The following is a 23,919-nucleotide window of genomic DNA, read 5'->3' as shown; positions in this document are numbered from 1 at the left end:
CAAATATTTTTCCATCCAGACTTGGAAAATACTTAGAATCCAGAATTTTCCAGACTATATAGAAATCTATTACCAAACTCAACCTTTGTAATATTTTTAAACACTTGCCTATTTGCAGTTTCTTACCTTTTAGGAGTCCAGGTTAATAAACCTCGGTTGGAGTTAATTATTTTATGCATCGAGTTTGCAATTTACACCTCTGCCATTAATTATGCATGCAAAACTTTACCAATATTGGAGGAAAAAAAAAACATGTTTAGTTGTTCTGACAACAGCTCACAAGTGGCACTGTGTATGAAAAATCCAAGTTTTCACTTTTGAAAATTTAATGTATGAAGAAAAGTTCCTATTTTCCGACTGCATTAACAACCAAGCCAAACTTTTATAACAAGGCTGAATTGGCCAGGGTTGGAGTTAAAACTTTCTGAGCTATTGATGTTCTGCTAGCTCCGCTTCATTTAAAAATACATCACAGGTTCGCCCTTGAAAAAAACCTTTGGCAGAGAAAGACAAAGCAACTGACAGCAATAGACCTTCATCGGCCCAATTTGTTACAGGCTCATGCAGGTAGGAGGTGACCAGTCTTGTTCCTGTTAACACGCATGCCCTTTAAACTACAGCCAGGGCTTGTTCTTTTTCTTGAAAGAACAAAAAATTTAAATATGTGCAAAGCCAAATGCAAAACAAGAGGCTAATGTTTGCTGAAGCTGCGGACTTAGGTCTTGAGTTTTCACATTTCAGCCCCTTTGGAGCCCTACATGTTGTAGGTGGTTAAATAAAGAGTTTAGAAGAATCTGTTCTTTCAGCTTAAAAAACATAATACACAGATTAGTGATAAGATTGGCATTTATGGCCAGATGGCATTTTGTTGAGCAGAGAAGCAAAAGTCATCTCAAACCTGGCCTAGAAATTGTTGCATCTGGCAGTGATATTCACTAATGTCAACCAAATTGACTATAGTGTCACCAAATTCACATCAGGTACTTATGCCTGTGTGAACAACATCCGAACAGATAAACAGGACAGATATCACCTTGGAAGGTTTTAATCCTATGGCTACTTTATAGGAGATTGTTTACTAATCGTGCAACTCACTGAATTTTATTAAGTTAGGTTGTAGCGCAATACGAGAATTGACATTTGAAGCAAAAATACTATTGATATTTGCTGGTAATTACTGGTGCAATGCACAGTGGCCAATGAAATTTAAGTAAGTGCTTCATCTCATTCTTTTAAAGAACACCTTAACTTTTAGTATGAGGCACATATTCAATATTACTGTGTTTTTGAATATATGAAAAATTTGTTCAAAAGGCAAAACAGAAAACACATACGAAATCCTATTTGTACCAATGGAATGGTAGTAAGATGCTTAATATTTTGGAGATGGCTGGCTTGAATCTGTTTAGAGAGCCAAAAATGAGGGTAATGGCAAAGAGAACTTCCATACTAAAATAACTAATATTCATTGCCAGTAATAATACCAGTACAACCATGAAAAAGCTGGTAAGCCAAGAAGGGTTTGATGACTCTAACGCTGATAATAATTTCCCCAAGATAACTGAGAAGGGTACAAATATTATTCAACATGCCATTTTTCTTAACAAAATGTCAATAAAAAAAAGTTTTTTTTCATGAGTACTCCTTTTCCAGATTTTCATCTTTTGAGATACCTGTCTAATTTTCTTTCAGAAACAAACTTTAACATTTGCATGAACGACCATGAAATGTTTGAAACTGGTACATACCTGCCTGAGCCTGAATAGCTAATAGTTTCCACCTTTAGGGAAAAACTAATTTCTATTTATTTAAAATTAAGATGTTCAAAGAATGAGATACTGACTAGTCGTAGCCTCTCTATAGAGCTTCCTTTAAAGTAAACAGCTTGCTGCAGATTGGGCCACGTCAAAGACGTAAAAGCAAATTGAAATTGTTATTTAATCTTAACCCCATGACACTGTAGCTTGGTGTAGCCTAAACACAGGTTTAAGTGAACAATGCTACTGCATTGTTCACCTACATATTTACAATTGTAGCATACAGTTTGATTATCAGCTAGGCTGCCACAATTTTGATCTAAGATTTCGAGCGCATCAAAAAAGTTCAAGTCACAGCTCTAAGTTGTATAGAGGCAGCAGCACTGCTACAGAATCCATGGTATTCAAATTCTGCAGTAATCACTAAATAATAATCTTACTTTATCTCATGATGCTCTATGCAGAAGCCCTGTCTGAGCCGATGAAGATCCACTCACTGAACCACACTAACCTAGTTTTTGATTAATAGACTGAATAATTATTTGACAACTTTGAGGGCACTCTTAGACTGGGTATAGGGCATTGAGCTTACATCTACACACAAAAATTACAAGTGCATAGAGGGAAATTAAAAGCAACACAAACTTCAGATGTGAGAAAACATATTGCACAAAATGTGCTTAGGTTTTTCCACATTCAGACCCATGCAAAATGTTTTGAGACAAGTCAACATACATGGCAAGAAAGGAAAAGTGTGATCATCAGTCCATCTTCTATACCTCATCATTCCTTGCAGGGTTGCTGCCTTTCTCCTGCAGTCAAACTATGCAACAAAACATACTCTACCTAAAGGCAGTTGACACTGGCAGGTTAACCCAAAATACATATGGTTAAAGATAGCTGGATTATCCAGAGAGAACCCAAGTATGCACAGGAAGGCCATGCAAACTGCACACAAAAATGCCCCTGCTGGGATTCAGAGCCTGGACCTATTTACTATGAGCTGTTGCCTCATAGTAAATAGTAAATAACAACTTTGAATGCGGCATAAAAGGTAGTGCTGATAAATAATAAATGGGTAAAAGTGCGTGTCCTTAATAAAAAATACCTTCTTGAGGTGTTTCCACAGAACCCTGGTTTGCATTATGTATCCTTCAGCTGTTATGACTTCACTGAGAAGGATGCTAGATAAAAATAAAGTGGAGTACCTATAGCCATGTATCAAAGCTTCTCTTTCTAAAGGTTTAGTCTCCACAGGTGAAATATGATGTAATTTATTAAATTCATGTCACTCAGAGCAGCTCACACGAAACCTTGTGTAGTCATATCTGTCTATAACAAACACATCTTAGTTTGAGCAATATTGTTCAAAATATGGTTTATCTAATGGTATGCTTCAAAGTTGGCAGCTCTAGTAAAAGTAGAGCTGGAACAGCAAATCTAATATGTTGCAGCGTGTGAAAATGTCCGCTGTGGAAAGTTATGGGTGTGTTATTCATTTTTGCATTCCCACAGAGAGAGTCCTCTTACAGTTTTATTATCCAACAAAACAAAATGTTATGTTGCACAATCACTGTGTCATATTAAAAAAAAAGATCTCTCCTGAAACATGATTGAGAAAACTAGGAATTATGTTGACAGTAAAATAGTTGAACATTTGATGCATTTAGGTAATCCAGAGTTCTGTTGTTGAAGGCATCTCAGCAAAATTTTAGGCTTTACTGCTTCAATTTTAGGAATACACATTTGCGACTCAGATACTTATTGCAATGAGTAATCTCCTTTATTTTATTCCTATAATGAAAACAGTCAATCAAAATCTTGAGAACACAAGGGTTGGTTTCATTTGCGGTGTAATGGCATCTGGTATTAAATTGTCTACTTTTTTTTGTCAAAGTTATGTCTGCATCGCACAGCGTTATCCAATTGCTGGTAACGTGATGTAATTTAGGGAAGTAAATGTAAGCTATTATTATAAGCCCTGGTAATGAAAGTGAGTGTTTTGACCTAGCTGCATCTACAGTGCTGTGAAAGAAATATTTGTGCCTTTACAGATTTCTTTTATTTTTGCTTTTGTAATCACAAAATTTATTTGATCTTTTTCATCAAACAAATGTTGTTAAAAGATCAACCTGAGTAAATACAAGAAGCGGTAGAACATGACTGACTTACTATCTAAGCTAATCAATCCCTATGTGAAAATAAAATTGCTTCTCTTGTGAAATCATGAATTAAATGTGATTAAACAAATTTTTTGGTTCAGTTTAATTAGCCACACCCAAAAAAAAAAAAAACACTCCTGACCAAGAAACAAAAAACACAAGGACCCATGGTCAGATTTGTCAAGAAACATCCAGGTGACTATTAGTAAAATATTCAGCGGACTGACAGAACAGAAGTAGAACTTTTTGAAAGGTGTGGTACGTCTTTTGTAAACTAATATGGCATTTCAGAAAAATAATATCACACCTACAGTCGATCACTTGTTGGTAGTGTGATGGTCTGGGGATGCTTTGTTGCTTTAGGACCTGGATGACTCGACATAATTGATGGAACCATGAATTCTTATTTCTACCTGAAATTCCTGGAGGAGAATGTCCAAACCTCAGTTTGTGACCTTCAGCTCATTAGCACTTGGGTTATCAGCAGGACGATGAACCAAACCACACTGACAAGTTCACCTCTATTAGGGATTTTCCATCAAAGTGGTTACAGCGCTTAAACTATGCCAGGTCTTAAATTGTTGTTCGAAAGAGCTGGTTTGGTTTTCCACAACCTGAGAACCAACTCGGAGACTCTTCACTGCATCACTGTAAATACGTCATGTAGTAAATGTTAGATCCTCTCTTTGTTTTGTTGGTGGAGTACTGTAGCACACAAAGAGTTTTACTACACAAATCCTATTATTTATCCCAACATCTCTGCAATCAGATGCCCTCCCCAATATCAGCAATATAATGTATTGCCATTTTGTCATAGAATAGATAGATCAAAAACAAAACTAACCAGAATTTTGAACAAGAATGGGGCCTACAATTGCTTCTCCAAATGTAGATTGTGAAAAACTATGGACTAATTTTACTATGCTACCAAACATACTTGATCCTCGATCCAAATCTCTGAATTTAGGTGCTCCAATCACTTCCATGGCCACGAATGTATGAAATCCAGCATATAGCCATGCAGACAAGACACATTAGTGAAAGAAAGGATGAGAATCTCAGTGAATTCCAGCGTGGTACCGTTATTGGACACCACCTGTACAATAAATCCAGTTGTGAAATATTCTACAGGTAACTGTGGTATTGTAACAAAGTGCAAACAAATAGGTGTGACAGAGCAAAGTGAGTAGTTGCTGAGCCACGCAGTGTGCGGGGGTAACTAACTTTCTGCAAATTTAGTAGCTACAGATCTCCAAACTTCATGTGGCCTTCAGATTAGCTCAAGAACAGTGTGAAGAAAGCTTCGTGAAATGGCTTTCCATGGCAAAGCAGCTGCATCCAAAATTTACATCACCAATTACAATACAATGGGTTGGATTCAATGGTATAAAGCATGATGCCATTGAACTCTCAAGATGTGTTCTCTAAAATGACAAATCGTGCATCTCTGTCTGGCAGTCTGATTGGTTTGCCAGTTGGCAGGAGTATGGCATTTGTCTGACTGCAATGTAATATTTAGTGCAGAGGGGATTATGGAGGGGGGTTGTTTTTTTTAGGAATTAGGCTTGGCCCCTTAGTTCCATAAATGGTAAATAGCCTGCACTTGTATAGTGCTTTATTAAGTCCAAGGACTCCAAAGCACTTCACACTACAATTAGGCATCTACCCACTCATACACACATTTACACAATGATGATGGTAGGTTACATTGTAGCCACAGCTGCCCTGGGGAAGACTGACAGAATTGAGGCTGCCATACATTCAATACCACCGGGCCCTGACCACTATCTGCAGGCAAGGCAAGCGAAGTGTCTTGCCCAAGGACACAATGACTGAGACAGATGGAGTGGGGGTTCAAACCTGCAAACCACTGGTTACAGGACGAACCCCTACCACCTAAGCCACAATCATATTAAACCTATAGGTTAAGAATGGGATGTCCCTCAAATTAATACAGTATGAGTTTCGAAGGCAGACAAGCAAATACTTATGGCAATATAGTGTATTTTGAGAGCTGTGTCATAACCCATGAAAACACATTCTTGTCCACTGGCTGCTTTAATGGTTTATTTCTACATCTGTCTCACTTGCTTCTGGCTGTTATTACATTTCAAATGGGAGTTTGAAATCTTAATAAGGGTAAACAGTGTTAAAGAAAACACAAGCTGCAATTTTATTGGAGCCCTCAACCTAGCCATACTTTGGTCACGCTCAGTATATTCTCCTTTTCAATTGTGATGTTGTTAAATCAGTGTTCAATCAATCAATCAATCAATCAATCACCACCCGCAGGCAGAGCATAGGTAATAAAACGTTGTTAATTACCATCCAATTGCACATTAGGACACAGATTTCTTTTCCAAAAATCTGGAGTCGTGTAGCTGACGATTTAGTTTTCCCAAAAATGGCTTAAATATTACCTGGTCTCATTCTTGTAAACCATATATAGTCTCATCAGCGGGCTGTATCTTCACACCCTAGCTTTCACAGAGAAATACTTCGGTGAAACCTATACTAATCCAGATTAACTGGAAGAAAAATATCTGGCATTACTGAACCAGATGGAAGAGAAGACGCTTTGGGAGAGGAATTCAGAGCTAAACTTTGAAAGTCCGATGAGAAAGTCCAACGTCGGCATCAGGTTTCAGATGATGTTTTAAACTTTAACAGAAGGTCAAATAAGTCCAGAGGAGATTTGAGAAAATCAGTGCAACACATGTAGAGTCAAGCCATTTACTTTCCTCATAAATACGCATTCCTACAGAAGAAAAAAAAAAAGCAAACACTTGATCAATCCGTCTTGACGAACAACAACTTCTTGACCAGCTGTTCTTCACCAATCTCAAAATATTTAATATCCTGACCAAATCATGTGGAACATATAAACCCATTCATACTGAAATGTTATTAAAATGCTTTGACACAGGATGAGTCACATCACAGTGCTAATGTCTCTTTGGGGAAGGACAGTGTTGACTACAGGAATGCTCTACAATACTCCAAAAATATATCCGCAGCTCAACTTTCATTTGTCTGCCGGTGCAGCCGGCAAGCTGCACGCAGCACTCGGGGCGGAAGCAGGCATGCTGGCTGAAACTGTGCAGCAGGCCTGGCTGACACTGAGTTTGTCAACCGTAGGAGGAAATCATTCACAAGTGATTCTCAGGCCAGGAAACAAACACGACTGACAAGGAGGGAGAAAAAAACCACAGGGAAGCTTGAGGAGCGCTCCCATGAAATATGGATGTAAACATGACATTTCATGGAGATGAACGGCTCCATCTTTTCTCTGCAGCTTCATTGGATAAAGGGCAGCAGAGTGTGAAGACAAAGTGTTGGAGCACAAGGAAAAATCACTACTGGTTCATATTTATGTTTTCTAATGAAGTAATACTGCAACTAATTTTCTTCATTTATCTATAACCTTTTTGTTCATATTCTAAATTTTAAAGGAAATAATCTGACTTGAGCTCTAAGGTTTTCAGATACAAGTTTTCCACATTTTGTACTAAAGAATCATTTTAAAATGGACTGTTTATTCACCCACTACTTTTTTTTATTAAACAGACATTTATAGGAGCTTTGTGGTTTAAACAAAGCTCCTATGAGACCAAAAACATCTTTTTTATAAATCTGCAGGCCATTTATGTGGCTTGAACCGAAATCTGGGTAATAATTGTAGAATCTTAGAATGCAGTCCCTTTAGAAATATATTTTATTCTAGAAACAAAAAAACTCCTGGATGACAAGCATTGATGGTGCTCTACTCATTGCAGATACAATGTCTTGAGGGTCAGCTTTATCTTTTCCTACGTCCAGACTATTCTGCAGGATATTATTGAGGTGATGCTGCTTATCTGGTTTTCTGATTTACATGCAGGGCCTTGTAAAAGCATTAATATCCCTTGAGCTTTTTCACATTTTGTCACATTGCAATCTTTAACTGTAGCATACATACAGTATGTTTTCCTACCCGTTTAATTGGTCGCCCTAAAATAAAATCCAATACAAATGATTGCCTGCAGAAGTAACCTAATTAGTTAATAGAGTCCATCTGTGTGTAATTTAATCTTAGTATAAATGCAACTGTTCTGTGAAGGCCTCAGAGGGTTGTTAGAGAACACAAGTGAACAAAGAGCACCATGAAGACCAAGAAACATAGCAGGCACATCAAAGTAGCATTGGGGTACTCCAGACTGCTCTTGAGAATTAATTTTCAAAGTCTAAGTCTTGTCTCAGATTCAAATGTGATGAAAATTGAATATTCTCTCAAAACCAGTCAAGACCAGAGCTGCAATATAATGTTTTTACTGCAACTTAGTGTGAAACGTTTGGATGCATTCAAATGCAACCATCCATCCATCCATTTTCTATTGCTGGTGTCTTTGCGAGTGGCGGGGTACACCCTGGACAGGTCCCCAGTCTATCCCAGAGCAACACAGGGACACACAGGACAAACAACCCTGAATACACACAGTGTTACCTAAGTGCAATTTAGAGAGACCAGTTAACCTAACAGTCATGTTTTTGGACTGTGGAAGGAAGCCGGAGTACCCGGAGAGAACCCACACATGCACAGGAAGAACATGCAAACTCCATGCAGAAAGACCCCAGGCCAGGAGTCGAACTCAGGACCTTTTAGCAGCAAGGCAACAGTGCAACCAACTACCAGCCAAATCTTTAAGCATTTGTGGAGAAGTTCGTCCAGATTGATCAGACAAAAAAAAACAACAACCCTGAAACAAATCTATTGTTTGAAGAGGCTGAAGAATCACAAAATATGGGCAACTTGAGAAAACTTTCTGAGCTGTTTTCTTCCTTCCTTTGTTGAAAGATAAAAGAGTTACACAAACTAAAGCTGGTGACATTTGTTTGTGCATTTAGGAAGCATCTCTTCATAGCGCTTCCTCCCTTCATCTATCTCAATCAGCACTGATGACCATGACGCAGGTATCATCACATATATCCTGCCAGCACAGATCATTGCTGGCTTTCCCAGCCGCACACACAGAGATGCAGGGGGAATAATGGCTTTTCAGCAAGTCTGCAGCCCCATGGGAGAGACACATCAAGGCAAACATCTGACAAGATAAACTCATGATAAATAAATGAAAATCTTCCACTTGCTTCAACTCTAACACTTTTGACCCCTGCTGATAATTAATTCCCAGGATTCCACGGTAAGCGTCGTGAAAGCCAAAGTTTTTCTTTTTTTTTTTTTGTACAGCAGGCAACCAAAAGTCAAAAGTTCCTCATATGACACTCCACATGTTTTTACTGAATCTCATCCTTGAGGGAACAGACTGCTTCTGTCATGATCCCTAGCCGAAAGAGTTGATATCATAAAACAAGGGAAATTAAAAGCAACAACAATAACAAATACTGCATTTAATAAGTCCAAATTATAATGACATTATGATTGTCAGTTAAAACACTTGGTTCTATAATCCACACATAAATACAAGGATGCAACAATCAGTTTTTACTTATCAAGTTATATATACACTACTGAATATTTCAGTCACAATATTGTTTGCAACAGACCCCACCACGCTCCAAGAGATAGGGTGTTGGTTACAACAATCTGTCGCAGGTGCGGGAATGTCCATCTAAGTCACCATGTACTTAATAAGTTTGTATATGATCCAAATATTCATTTATTTCAGCAATTTATTTAAAGATATTTCAAGTGTGAATTTTTGTTAAATGTAATTATTATGGCTTACAGCTAATTAAACTCAAAATTTCCATTTCTCAGAAAAGAGAACATTGGAGCAATACAGATTTTCATTGATCTGATGGATTTTTAGAGCACAAACGATATGTTATGACTATGTTATGGTCTACACAATCATTGGAAAGACTATTGGCTTGTCAGCTGTCAGCTGCTACATCGGTCACATTCCCTTGTGTTATGCCACTACTAAACCACAGTAATGAATGCATATATGAGTTTTGCTTCTTGATCTGAATTACTCAAATAAATGACCTGATTTAACAAACATTGGCTAAGAAAGAAAAGCATCTGCTGCAGGTTCTTTAATAGATGCAGGGTTTTGAATCCAACAGCAAATGAAGGAATTACAAGATTGTCTCCATTTATACATCAACCACAGCATATCTTATTCTGATTTTACTAAACTACATTAGAGAACGTGTTGCTTGTTGAAGACTACAGAAAAAGTGGGTATTTTCAGCTATTGATTTAAAAGGAAAATATAGCTAAATCAATGGGTAGAGTCTAAAAATGGAAAAAGAACACAAAACAAGCAACGATCTTCTGTCTTAAGATCTTACCTTCTGCAGAGTGAATCTTGTCACACATCAGCCAGCTGACAGTCAAAGCCTGAAGTGCTGTCAGAATAAACTTCAGAATCCTCTTGCTCTGGGTGCTCATGATGCTGAAGCGTCTCTACAGCAGCTCAACCATCATACAACCACACGTCTGACAACAGCTGATCTTCAAGAGCCAGCCAGCCACCCCTAAATTAAAAAAGGGACTTTCTGAAATATGATCAAGTGCGTTTGGCAGAAGCGCGTCAGGGAACCCCAATAACAGCTGCTTCGACTCAGCGCGTCTTGGCCCATTCAACGAGATATCCAGAGGGAGAGACGCCTCCTGACGGAAATTAATAGAAAAAAATGCTGAAAGGTTGGAAAACACTAACAGCTACACAATCTGCTGTCTCTGTCGCCCACTGGAATAATATTTAATTGTGCTGCCTTTTGAGTAAAGACCATGTGCTTCTATGAGGAGGCTCCGCTTGGTCCTAAAACCAGCTGAATGAGACGCTGCATCGAGTTAGAGACAAGGAAGACGCAACATCTGGTTAGGATTTTCAAAGTAAACGCTACGGTTTCTCGAAAGTCATTTCGATTAAATAGTCTACATAATATTCGTCGGGATCAGTCGCCTGTTAGCCTTTTATTTTTAGATCTAATCAGAATTATTATTATTATTATTATTATTGCCTATAGGTTAACAAAATTTTGTGGTCAGTGTATAACAGAGGGGAATTGTCAAATCATTCAACCCTAAGTGGACCAAGAAATAAAAACAGTAAATAATTGTCTGCATTAATTGTTTCAATAGTTTGAAATATTCAGAGTGATGTTTAACAACAATAAGCCTGTGTAAACTTAATGAAATGTAAAATGTACTTTGAATGAGCCTAATTTTAAATATGCACCATTTTCACAATTGTAAATTTAATAAAATATTTTTTTCTATAGAAGATTAGAAAAATCTATATAGCAACCATATTAAAATGCGTGATTTTTGTGATGTAAACATTTGAGACCAAGACAAAGAATTGCATCTACTTCATGTGACAGATAAAATGTGATTTTTACCTAATGAACAATCAAATATGTTAAAGTGAAAAAAAAATTAAAAGAAATAAAACTTAAAAAGCTGCAAAAACCTTTTTGTATAGCTGTGCACACCCACTAATACTACTCCTTTTTTGAATTGTTTTTCAAACCCATCTACAATCAACTACAGAGAATCTGACAGATGGTCAAAATGGTCAGCACCCTTTAGGTAAAGCCATAGTTTGCAGAGAGGTTGTAAAAGATCAGAAGGATCTCCTTGTACCAAGGTATCTTTCAAGAGAAAAAAACAAAAGGATCCACAGAAGAATATATGCACACACCATAGAACAAGAAAATCAGTCACCCATATTTGGAAAAAATATTACAGAATTTGGAGATTACAAAAACTGGACATTTCTCCAAAACTTAAAACAAAGCAAGCTGTAAACTGGCCAAGAGGCCGTCATCAACACTGAAGAAGCTGCAGGAATTTCCAACATGTACTAAGTATGTTCCACATGTGACAAACATGTCCTGTATTTTCCATATGTCTGGACTAATGACATGGATTGTGAGACAGAAACCTTTTCTTCTTTTCTTCCTTTTCTTCTTCAACTGAAACTTTAATAAAAAGAAAATGAGAGAGAAACAATATTTTTAACAAACTCAATATGTAACTGTGAGGTTCAAACTTTATTTTGAAGTTAACAAAGCACCTAATTTCCGTCATATTTCTTGATGCTCCTATTTTAACTTTACTAAAGCAGCTCCCTCTCACACTTTACTTATTGCCTGTTGCTGGGTCCGAAGTTTGAATGTGAACCTGAATGCGGGGCAGTTAGACAAATATCTATCAGTTTTCTGAGAATAGCTTTTCTTGACTCTGTGTCATATTTTTGAATTATCAGAAATAAATGGACACATTTGAGCTAAAAAAAAGAAAAGGAAACAGAAAACGCAAACAAATAAGGAAGAGATTGTATCTAAAATGATGATTAGTAATGAGCCAGATGCTGACATTAGTGCACCTAAAGCAAAAGGAATGATAAAATCTAACTTTCTCTGCTGCTATGTAAAGACAGTTTAGGAGAATGGTTCAATTCAATTCAGTTTTATTTATATAGCGCCAATTCACAACATGTTGTCTCAAGGCATTTCACAGCAGACAGGTACATACATTCCAATTAGTCCTAACCATAGAACAGTGCAGTCAGAGTTAGTTATTTATTCAAATTGGATAAAAAGTTTTTCTATCTAAGGAAACCCAGCAGATTGCATCCAGTCAGTGACTTGCAGCATTCCCTCATACTGAGCATGCATGTAGTGACAGCAGAGAGGAAAAACTCCCTTTTAACAGGAAGAAACCTCCAGCAGAACCAGGCTCAGTGTGAGCAGCCATCTGCCACGACCGACTGGGGGTTTGAGAGAAAGAACAGAGCTGAGACACAAAGAGAATAAAGAAGCACTGATCCAGGAGTACTTTCTATGGGAAGGAAAAGTAAATGTTAATGGATGTAGCTCCTTTAGTCATTTCACCTAGAAGAAAGAACAGATAAACTCTGAGCCAGTTTTCAAGGTTAGAGTCTGAAAAAGAGCACATATAATTAGTTACAGTAAAGCTCAGTCAATCGCCATGTCTAGGAGAGAGAAAGGGCTAAACACTAAAAGACAGGGCTATGTGGATCATCGGTAGAGGGTGAGCATTAAGTTGTTATCAGCAGAAGCTCGGATGATTCCCCTCTCCAGAAAGGTGTCACAGGTAGACACAGAGCCAGGCCAGGTGTAGCTTCTAGGAAGAGAATAGAGAGAACAAGGTTAAAAGCTGAAATAACAACAAATAATGCAAAATTGGAGAGTAGTGTGAGAATGTAGCGAAGAGGGTGAAAGTGGTCATTATGTCCTCCAGCAGCCTAAGCCTATAGCAGCATAACTACACAGATAGTTTCAGTACAGATTATTTAGTTAAACTGCGCTTATTTACAACAGTGTCGTCTCAAGGAACTCCACAAAGGGTCCCACTGATGGTCATTGTTATACTAAAAACCACAAGGATTGGGATACCTCTCTCTGTCAGACTGATTATAACCATTGGAAAAGAGAAGGGGTCACACAGGTAGCAGAAATGGAGGGTGTTTTTGCACCTCAACCATAACTGAGCCGGTTTAGGCTAAACCTGACTTCCCCTTAGTCCAACCAACAGGGAGGGAGGAAGGCTCCCTGTTAAACTAAGCCACTCTAACTATAAGCTTTATCAAAAAGGAAAGTTTTAAGCCTAGCCTTAAAAGTAGACAGGGTGTCTGCCTCACGGACTAAAACCAGGAGCTGGTTCCACAGGAGAGGAGCTCGATAACTAAAGGATCTGCCTCCCATTCTACTTCTAGAGACTCTAGGAACCACCAGTAAACCTGCAGTCTGAGAACGAAGTGCTCTGTTAGGAACATATGGAACAATCAGATCTCTGATGTATGATGGAGCTAGATCATTAAGGGCTTTATATGTGAGGAGGAGAATTTTAAATTCTATTCTGGATTTAACAGGGAGCCAATGAAGGGAAGCTAAAATAGGAGAAATATGATCTCTCTTTTTAATTTTCATCAGAACTCTTGCTGCAGCATTCTGAATCAGCTGAAGGCTTTTAACTGCATTTTGTGGACATCCTGATAGTAAAGAATTACAATAGTCCAGCCTTGAAGTAACAAATGCATGGACTAGTTTTTCAGCGTCACTCCTGGATAGGATATTTCTAATTTTGGCAATGTTCTGGAGATGAAAGAAGGAAATCCTAGAAACCTGTATAATATGGGATTTAAATGACATGTCCTGGTCAAATATAACACCAAGGTTTTTTACTTTATTATCGGAGGTCAATTTAATGCCATCCAGGTTAAGTGATTGACTAAGCAGTTTCTTTTTTAAAGACTCCGGTCCAAAGACGACAACTTCTGTCTTGTCTGAATTTAGAAGCAAACAATTTGAAGTCATCCAAGTTTTTATATCTTCAAGACATGCTTGTAGTCTGTCTAACTGGTTGGGCCCATCAGGATTTATGATAAGTAAAGCTGAGTATCATCAGTGTAACAGTGAAAATCTATCCTATGCCACCTGATAATTTGACCTATTGGAAGCATATGTATAGTAAAGAGAATTGGCCCAAGTACTGAACCCTGTGGTACTCCACAATTAACCCTGGAGTTTAAAGATGATTTATCATTTACATGAACAAACTGGAATCTGTCAGACAGATAAGATTTAAACCAGCCTAGCGCTGTTCCCCTGATCCCTACAGCATGTTCCAGCCTTTCTAAGAGAATATTGTGATCGACTGTATCAAATGCAGCACTGAGATCTAACAGAACCAGAACAGACACAAGTCCATTATCTGAGGCCATACAAATATCATTAGTGACTTTCAGCAGAGCAGTTTCAGTGCTATGATGAGCTCTGAAACCTGACTGAAACTCTTCAAACAGGTCATTGCTGTGTAAATGCTCACACATTTGATTAGCAACTATTTTCTCAAGAATTTTAGATAAGAATGGAAGATTGGATATAGGTCTGTAATTTTTCAAGTCATCTCAATCAAGCGAAGGTTTCTTAAGTAAAGGTTTGGTGAGGACTTATTTTAAGGGTTGAATTAAATTTGAAATAAATGACTATATTAAGTGATAAAATATTTTTCTTCTATGTGTACTATCTGTTTCTTTCTACTCCTGGCTCAAGTGATTCTATTTTTAGCTGTCCTATTGGACAAGGTCATTGACAGTTGTATTGCTGCCATTAAGTATATGTACTTTTTTTTCTTTTCCCCATAGGAGGTACTCCTGGCTCAAGTGATTATATGCTTAGCCGTGTCTCTTTCCAGCACTTAACAGAGTTATTTCTGCATTTAGGTATGTGCACTCTCCATTTGTCTTTTCAATAGAAAATGCTATGTCCCAGTGCAATGGTATTAGTGTGTCTCTTTCTTAGAGAAAGCTATTGACAGATATTGCTGCCATTTGCTTTATTCATGCTGTCTTTTTTTAAATTTATCCAAGTTCTGTTATTTTTAACTGTGTTTAGCTGTGTCTCTTTTCTGGAAAAAGCCATTGGCAGATGTACTAGTGCTACTAACTTTTACCCCTCCTTGTTTCTCTTTCCCATAGAAAGTACCCCTGGCTCAATGATTATACGATTTAACTGTCTTATCAATGGACCAAACTATTAGTGGAATCATTGCTGCCATTAACTATGTGTATTTTTCTTTCTTTCCCACAGAAACCATTTAAGACAAACGCTTGTTTTATTGTGTTTTTTGTCTTATTCTTGTCCACTTATTCCCCACACCTAGTTGTCTTGTAAGTTCCATTTCAGTTGCATTTGTTGTGAATTGGTGCCCTAATAAACTGCACTGAAATGAAATAATTAAAAGCAATGAAGGTGACTTCAGCTTAGTAATCTATTACAACTGATAAATATTTACACAATTTATTAATTGTTTTAACAAGCTCCAGGGTTTTATTGACTGCCCCGCTGTTTCTCTGCACATTCCCTACAGATCAAAACACTCGCTATTAAATATGCAATACTGAGGACAGAAACCCATTACGAAACAAAGACAGTGACAATGGCTCTATTCATCTGCCATGTCCCCTGACACTGAGAAGAGGTTGCAGTTCTCCATCCAAGCGTTAATCGCTGGCACTGAACGTGACTCCTCAGGCGCTCTCTTTGCTTATTTGTTGTGTAATGGGCAAGACGGCTGCAGATTGAAGGATTATGAATGTTCCATCTTGCAGCCCTGTTTAACATCTCATGAAGTCATGTGAAAGTGACTGCATGAGGATCTCAGTGCTTTGTCCTGTGAAAGTTTATTGCGCATCCCATGATATGAGGTAATCTGGATAGAAAAGGCGAATTGCATTAACATAGCCAGGACAGCAGTGAGAAATGTAGAACTGTGATATTTGTAGATGTAACTCTAATGCATGAACCAATTATGGGAACATTTAACATGTTTAGTTTATGTAAGAGAAAGTGAAAAAATAGCAAAGTCTGACTTGACAGCCAGCGGCCCAGGATTTAGTATGAGGGAGAGAAGCTTAACGGAGCTCTGAGAGTACAGCACTAGGTGAGCTTTGAAAGGATTATTTCCTACTTCTGGAGTGAAGTAAACAGTCTCAAGAGAGGTACTGGTAATCCAGGGATAGCTGTGGTTGGTGGTACAGATTGTTGGGGGTGAATGGTCGGTTTGTCCTTTTCCAGTCTAGCAACCTAGCTGTCGAGGAGCAAACAGGCAGGTCGATTTAGGTGTATTAAGGTTGTTCATTAGGTCAGCTGTGAGCTCTCATATAGGTCAATTAGTTTTTCATTTATTCCCAAAGGGATTCAAACCAAGAAGTAGCCCGAGGATTAAAACAGTCCGTTGAAGACAAGAGGTAACCAGCAGTAAATAATTCAACAGCACAAAGAAACACCAGATAGGTAACTCTGATTCACATACAACATAGTAGCAGGGAATGCTAAAATACGGCAACCAAGATCGACAATCTGGCACCAAAAGGGAGTCTCACTGGTGGTCTTATACTGTGGCTTGATAAGGAGTTTGTAGGTGGGAGAGCAGTATGTTGTAAGCAGTAAGCTGATCTTACTGCTGGAGATCCAGGAGGAGGTGAGTTTATATACATAAGCTAATGTTGGCAGGAGATTTGTGTAAGGTTGAGTATTATATTTGTCTGTTTATTCCTTCCAGGTTGGAACAACAGAGCTGTGCTAAGTTGGAAGGTGGATAGGCAGGTGAGTGAGCAACAGAAGGTGGTTGGTTATCTAGGCAGCAGTTTCCAGGAGGGCTGCCAGAGGAATCCAAGGAAATGTTCCTCCAGTCAGACGCTAGGAACAAAGATGCGTACAGCAAGAGCCCAGTGTCAATATCAACAAGAAATCTGGTTTCTGGCAAGGAGAGACAACAAAGTTAACATTAGAACTATGAGCTGAAGACTAACAGAGATATAAGCCTGATTACTCTTTTTCAACTCCTATTTCAGCTCCTCCTGATGAGCCTTGATGAGCTCCAGCTGCAAAGATTGCACCTGCCAGTCGCACCCTGAAATGAGAGGAGTAAGACACACACACACACACACACACACACACACACACCAACCTCCACACAGCTATAGTATGTGGATATGACACAGGTACAGAATACAGGAAAACTAGTGCATGCGTGTTTTACAGTTCATTCAATTATTGTTATGGGGTCTCAATCGGTTTCTGTAAAAAAATCAATCAGGCAGCTGCAATTTGTTCAAAATGCTACTGCCAGAGTCCAAACCGAAACCACCAAGATGGATCACACCAGTCCTAAATCACTGCGCTGGTGTTCTTTTTGTGAAATGACAGATTCAAAAAAATCTTATCAATGGTGTGTAAGGCACTGAATGGTTCTTGGACCTAAATAATAAATAATAACCTGAGTGGTCAGGTGAATGATGTAGACTCCACAAGTCATCAGAGATCTGTTCACTCTGTGTTCCCAAGATCAGAACAAAACAAGTCCAGGCAGCATTTAGTTTCTTTTCTCTACAGCAATGGAACCAACTCCCTGAAAACCCAAGTTGTGCAAATACAGCCACATCCTTAAAATCATGACAGAAAAGATTACAGGAGTGCAGCCTTCCCATAAAGGTCAACGATTACTATATCAGTTGATTTCTATCACATCTTGGCTATTAAAATATTTTTTTGTTGTTTCTTTATCTTCTTTCTCTTCTCTGTGATGCTTAAAATTTTCTATTTATTCATGTATTTCTTGTTTTTAATGTAAATATCTTTACCTCTGTTCCTTTGTATTCCTGTAAAGCACTTTAAATTGCCTTGCATATCAATATGTCTATATAAATAGACTGTCCATACCCCACCTATCATAATTCACTGTTTCAGTAAACAAAAAAGTTTTTTTTATTTTGTGCAATGGCATATCTTTTATTTCAATGGGCAGGAGAGGGGACAAAAAGAAAAAAATAAACAGCAGCAGCTAATGTTAAGCAGCCTCTGGGGTTTTGCAGGGATTGGTGTGGATTTATCTCCTAGACAAAAACAGATGTCATGATATATTTTTCAGTTGAGATTCATAAAAAGACAACAAGTGGAAGTCAAATAGAGTTATCCTAAGACGTGCACTGATGTTTTCATTTGTATTCAGAAACATCAGAGGTCACCATACTGTCCATTAATCCAATATGCAGTCAATAAATTAGTCATTGCTTCTTTGAAGAACAGTATCTGAAACAAAAACAAAAGCTTAGATGAATAAAATGCTCTACACAGAAGGATGCCTGAAATAGCAGGTCTTTCTTAATGTTCTGCAATAAGAAAACCCACAAACATGTTTCACAACTCTGAGATTTTGCAAACACGCTTGCTGTCGGGGTCTCTGAGTTTACTGTGTTTGTGTTGCCTGCTATTTACTCTGCTTGGTCACTAGATGGTGTTGGAGCTCACAGAGGCAGAGGGGACAGGTGGTTCGCATTTCACAGATTACCTGATGATGTATTTACACTGGAAGCTGCCAGCGCTTCAACGCCTGAGTATTAGCCACCAGTGGTAACAGACTCTAGCTCTAGTTTTGTTTTCTTGTTTCTTCTTTGCGCTGAGTAATTTTAGTTTGTCCTCCTCCTCAGATTGTTCCAGACCTGGTTGAGTTCTAGCTTGTCTCCAGACTCTTCTTAAAGAGTGTTTCCCGACTTCTGGCAGTCTTTCAGGCTCTTGTCAATTACGTTCTCAGAGATTTTCTGAATATTTTTGTTTTTGTTTCTTGTTTCTTGGATAACATTTTAATTTATTCCAAGAACTTGGAGGAACACCGTCGTCATGTTCCGCCTAGTGCTTCTACGGCTTTTGGGGAACCGGCTTTTTGTAAAAGCTGAAAAATGTGAGTTTCATCAAGCATCTGTTATATTCTTGGGTTTCATTTTAGAGGGTGGACAGGTCCGCTCTGATCCTGAAAAGATCAAGGCTGTTCTCGACTGGCCTGTTCCTGATTCCCGTAAACAGCTTCAGCGTTTCTTGGGATTTGCCAATTTTTATCGAAGGTTCATCTGAAACTATAGTCAGACAGCTGCCCCTCTAACTGCCTTGACCTCCACTAAGACTCTTTTCTCCAGGACACCGGAGGCGAACAATGCGTTTCAGACGTTGAAAGAAAAGTTTTCTAGAGCCCCCATCCTTACTCATCCAGATACATCCAAACAATTTGTCTTGGAGGTCGATGCTTCTGACACCAGAGTGAGGGCAGTGTTGTCACAACAATCACAATCAGATAAGAAACTGCACCCCTGTGCTCTTTTCTCTCGCCGACTTGGCGACGCTGAAAAGAACTATGATGTGGGTGACAAGGAACTCTTAGCCATCAAATTGGCTCTGGAGGAGTGGCGTCACTGGCTTGAGGGGGCAGAGCACCCAGTCTTAGTGTGGACGGACCACAAGAATTTAGCTTATCTACAGTCAGCTAAATGGTTAAATCCTCGCCAATCAGGTTGGTCTTTGTTTTTCTCCCGATTTAATCTGTCTATCTCTTACCAGACCAGGCTCCAAGAATGCTAAACCTGATGCCCTATCCAGACAGTTTTCTTCAGATGATTCTGAGAAAGAACCAGCACCTATTTTGCCTCCCAAATTGGTGCACTTACATGGGACATAGAGGATCTCGTCACCCGAGCTCAACGTGCAGAGGCCGACACTGGAACTGGGCCCCAGGACCGAACTTTTGTGCCTTCAACTATCCGTTCACGCCTGATCCACTGGTTTCCCACAGCCAAGTTTTCGGCCCATCTCGGAGTTGGCAGAACAATAGCTTTGATCTCCAGTTTTGGTGGCCGTCCCTCCACCGTGATGTAAGGGAGTATGTTCAAGCTTGCACAGTCTGTGCCAGAAACAAGACCACAAATCAACCACCTGCTGGATTGCTTCAACCCCTCAGCATCCCTAATCGGCCATGGTCCCACATTGCTTTGGACTTTGTAACTGGGCTACTGACTTCTAAGGGCATGACCACCATCCTAACTATTGTTGACCATTTTTCTAAGGCCTGCCACCTAGCTCCTCTGAGGAAGCTACCATCCTGCATCCAAACAGCTCAATTACTCATTAAACATGTTTTCAGACATCATGGTACCCCCCAAGATATTCTCTCTGACCACGGACCCCAGTTTATTTCTCAGGAGTGGAAACAGTTCTGTTTAGCTCTAGGGGCTAAAGTGTCACTAACCTCTGGTTATCATCCACAGTCAAATGGACAAACCAAACGAATGAACCAACAGTTGCAGTCCACTGTCAGATGCCTCACTTCCACCAACCCAACAGACTGGTGTACATATCTTTCCTGGATTGAATATGCTCACAACTCTCATGTCTCCTCAGCTACTGGTCTATCTCCTTTTGAGGTCTCCATCGGTTACCAACCACCTCTGTACTCAGCTGATGAAAAATACATCACAGTAACATCTGTTCATCACCACATCCGTTGCTGCAGGCGCATCTGGGAATCCACCATTCACGCCCTTCAACGTACAGCATCCCAAAATAAGAGATTCGCAGACAAACAACGTAGACCCGCACCTGAGTATTGTCCCAGTCAGAGAATGCGGCTTTCATCTCGAGACATTCCCCTCAAATCCATGTCCAAGAAGCTTTCTCCTCGTTTCATCAGGCCCTATGTCATTGAGTCTGTAATCAGCCCCACTGCTATGCATCTGCCCTGAAGTCTTTGAGTTCCCCCCACGTTTCATGTCTCTCAGATTAAGCCAGTCATCACCAGCTGCCAGCACTTCGACGCCTGAGTATTAGCCACCAGTGGTAACAGACTCTCGCCAAACTCTAGCTCTAGTTTTGTTTTCTTGTTTGTTCTTTGCGCTGAGTAATTTTAGTGTGTCCTCCTCCTCAGATTGTTCACAGAACTGGTTGAGTTCAAGCTGGTCTCCAGACTCTTCTTAAAGAGTGTTTCCTGACTTCTGGATAAGGATTCAAGTCTCCAGTTATTTCCTCTGGATCAGCTTCAAGCTGGCAGCTTCCTGGCTCTTCGACCACCTGGATCAAATCATAAGCAAACCCTGTCCACCCTCCAACAAACTCTCATGCAGGTACCTCCAACCTGGGCTACACACCATCAATCCACTCTCCGTGATCAGAGCTCCTAAGGATTTACCTTCACAGAACTTCTCCTGCGTTGTGCTCTCTGACCCCGCATCTTTCATCCCTCTGGCAGTTCATCTTCCTTCCCCAGTAAGCCTTAGTCTAACCAAGATTACTAAACCATTTATTTCCTCTGGTCTCACCCTTTTATCATCTTTTGTGCAGTTGGAGAATTACCGGTCCCGGATCCCTAACCCATTTCACTCCCGTGAAAATAAATATTTTAAACAAACTGTTTTTTCTCCTGAGTGTTATTTTGCATGTGGGTCAGATCTATTACAAACAATATGACACTTGCACAGGAACTGGACTGGTGTCAAGGTATCTAGGTCCTTTTGCAGGACCCGCTGTACCCTGCTGCATTGTCCCCCCAGCCTGCTTCATCAGCCACAGCAGCAGTGAGGGCGGAGGAGCTGTGTGTGTGTGTGTGTGTGTGTGTGTGTGTGAATGGTGGCACTACACTTTGCCACTGAATCGCCTTTTGTTTCCCCAGGAACGCAGGCCTCGACACAATGAGACTGTTCAGGGTTCCTGCTCATAATGAGAGACACTGTGTGTGTAATGTTGTGAGAAACAGAAATTAAAATCCTTCAGGCAAATCAAACTAAAGTATTTGGATTGTTTATAATAAAAAGGAACACAAAATAAAACCCACACTACATGCTGAAAATCCCATTAAAGTGTGCTCTTAAACTGCCGCTTTTCTTAAATCCTTGGCAAGCGTGCAGCAAAAGAGAAACCTTTGACAACAGTGACCTCTAGTGGAATAACAGCATAATTACACTGACAAGAAAAAAGCTTGGGATCTCTAGACTTTGTTGCTGTTTCTTTCTAAATGTAACACATTTTAATATGTTCTGTTAAGGTTTTATATGTTAGACTAACTCAAAGTGGTGTGCGGTTACAAATAACTGTGAAGAAGGAAAAGGCTTCTAAAGGTTTTTGCTAATAAGTTACAGTGCAATCAACTACCTTCAGAGGTCGCTTAGTAATTAAACAGTCTGCCTGTGTAATGTAACTTCAGTATTAATAGAGCTGTTTTGTGAAGGTTTTGGAGATGGTGAAGTAAGCAAGATATATTATTGAATATAGCTCACATGCTGTATGTTAAAGACTAAAGGTGTACAAGCCAGTTTCATTTGGATACAAGCACAAATGGGATAAATACTCTTCTGAAATCAGCCATTGTTGAGACATAAGCTGACAAATTAGAGGCTAGCTCCTTTGTAAACCATTATATTTGGGGTGACTGTGGCTCAGTGGGTAAAGTAGCTGTCTTGCAATTGGAGAGTGATGGGTTAGAATCCTCCTGTCACAAGCTGATGTACCCCTGGGCAAGGCGCTTCACGCCAAGTTGCCTACTGATTGGTGTATGACAGTATGTGCATTTGTTAGTGTGAATGTGACTGTAGTGTAAAGCGCTTTGAGTGGCCAGTGTGACTAAAAAGGCACTATATAAATTCAGTACATTTACATGATTTGGCAAAAATATTGGAATTTCTGTGACACATTTTACAACATCAAAATAATGTACAGCATGCAAGAAACATCAGTAATAATAAACAGGAAGAAAGTGCATTTATGTATGTCAGAATGGGACACATGGGGTTAAACAAACATCAAAAATCACAGGTAAGCAGAACAGAATAATGTTATAACCTATAAATAATAAATCACACAATAATAAAACAAGCATGTAATGCATATAAAAACTGTAAAATCTTTAAGTATGAGGCAACGTGACAAAAAAAGCAAATGTACAAATCCTTTAGCAATTTCTGCCGCAATATCTCTGATTCTCTCGACAATAAAACACAGCTTTATTACTAGCGTATGCTTCTCTTTTTCCTGCCAGTCTCTTGTTTCAAACTGCAGTCCACTAGGTAAGTTTAAGTTTATTTTCAAGTTTAAACCAGGGGTAGGTTATCAAACAATATTCCAAGCTTTAAACATTTCATTATCTGAAAATGGAAAGATGATGGTGGCAGCACCATACTGTGGGGATGCTTTTCTTCAGCAGGAATATGAGTTGATATAAGTTGATGAGAAGAGGGATGGTGGTAAATGCATGCCCCAGTTCTGAGATCTTTATTTTTCAACAATTTTGTGAACCAGATGTCCTTTTCCTTTAACTTTACATTTACGTTCAAATTTGCTTTGGACTGTCACATGACATTCTAATGAAATATATCAAAGCTTTTGCTTGTAATACAGAAAATGTTCAGATAGAATACAAAATTTAGCAAGCATCCCATTTTTTGAGGAAAAACAACTTCAATTTATATGAAAAATTATTAAAACGGTAAAAAGAGTAAACAACTATAATTTTTTTGTCATTTAATTCAGTGTTCCCATTCAAAACTGGTCTCCCTGTTTGACTACAATAAAGCTTGCTTGGCATTTAAAGCTGTTATTTACACAAGCTGCATTGCTCTAAAAAGAAGGAAAAAAACTGTGTTATTAGCACATAAACTGTTTAATGTCAGCCATTACTACAGCATGGTGCACTCTGAGAGTTT

General features: G+C 39.0%; 1 protein-coding gene across 1 annotated transcript in view; it reads right to left on the bottom strand.

Moving 5' to 3' along the window:
• LOC124875228 (disintegrin and metalloproteinase domain-containing protein 12-like) overlaps nucleotides 1–10,673 on the bottom strand; it is a 162,230-nt gene extending 151,557 nt beyond the window's left edge. Inside the window, exon 1 of the mRNA XM_047377236.1 lies at nucleotides 10,217–10,673. Within this exon, the coding sequence (XP_047233192.1) occupies nucleotides 10,217–10,316 (100 nt within the window). The 5' untranslated portion in view covers nucleotides 10,317–10,673. The remainder of the gene's footprint in view (nucleotides 1–10,216) is intronic.
• Between the last annotated feature and the right edge of the window lie 13,246 nt (nucleotides 10,674–23,919).

Source organism: Girardinichthys multiradiatus, chromosome 10 (genome assembly GCF_021462225.1).
Source record: "Girardinichthys multiradiatus isolate DD_20200921_A chromosome 10, DD_fGirMul_XY1, whole genome shotgun sequence".
Classification (NCBI taxonomy): domain Eukaryota; kingdom Metazoa; phylum Chordata; class Actinopteri; order Cyprinodontiformes; family Goodeidae; genus Girardinichthys; species Girardinichthys multiradiatus.
Note: the sequence above shows the minus strand (reverse complement) of the source record. Positions and strands in the feature narration are given on the sequence as shown.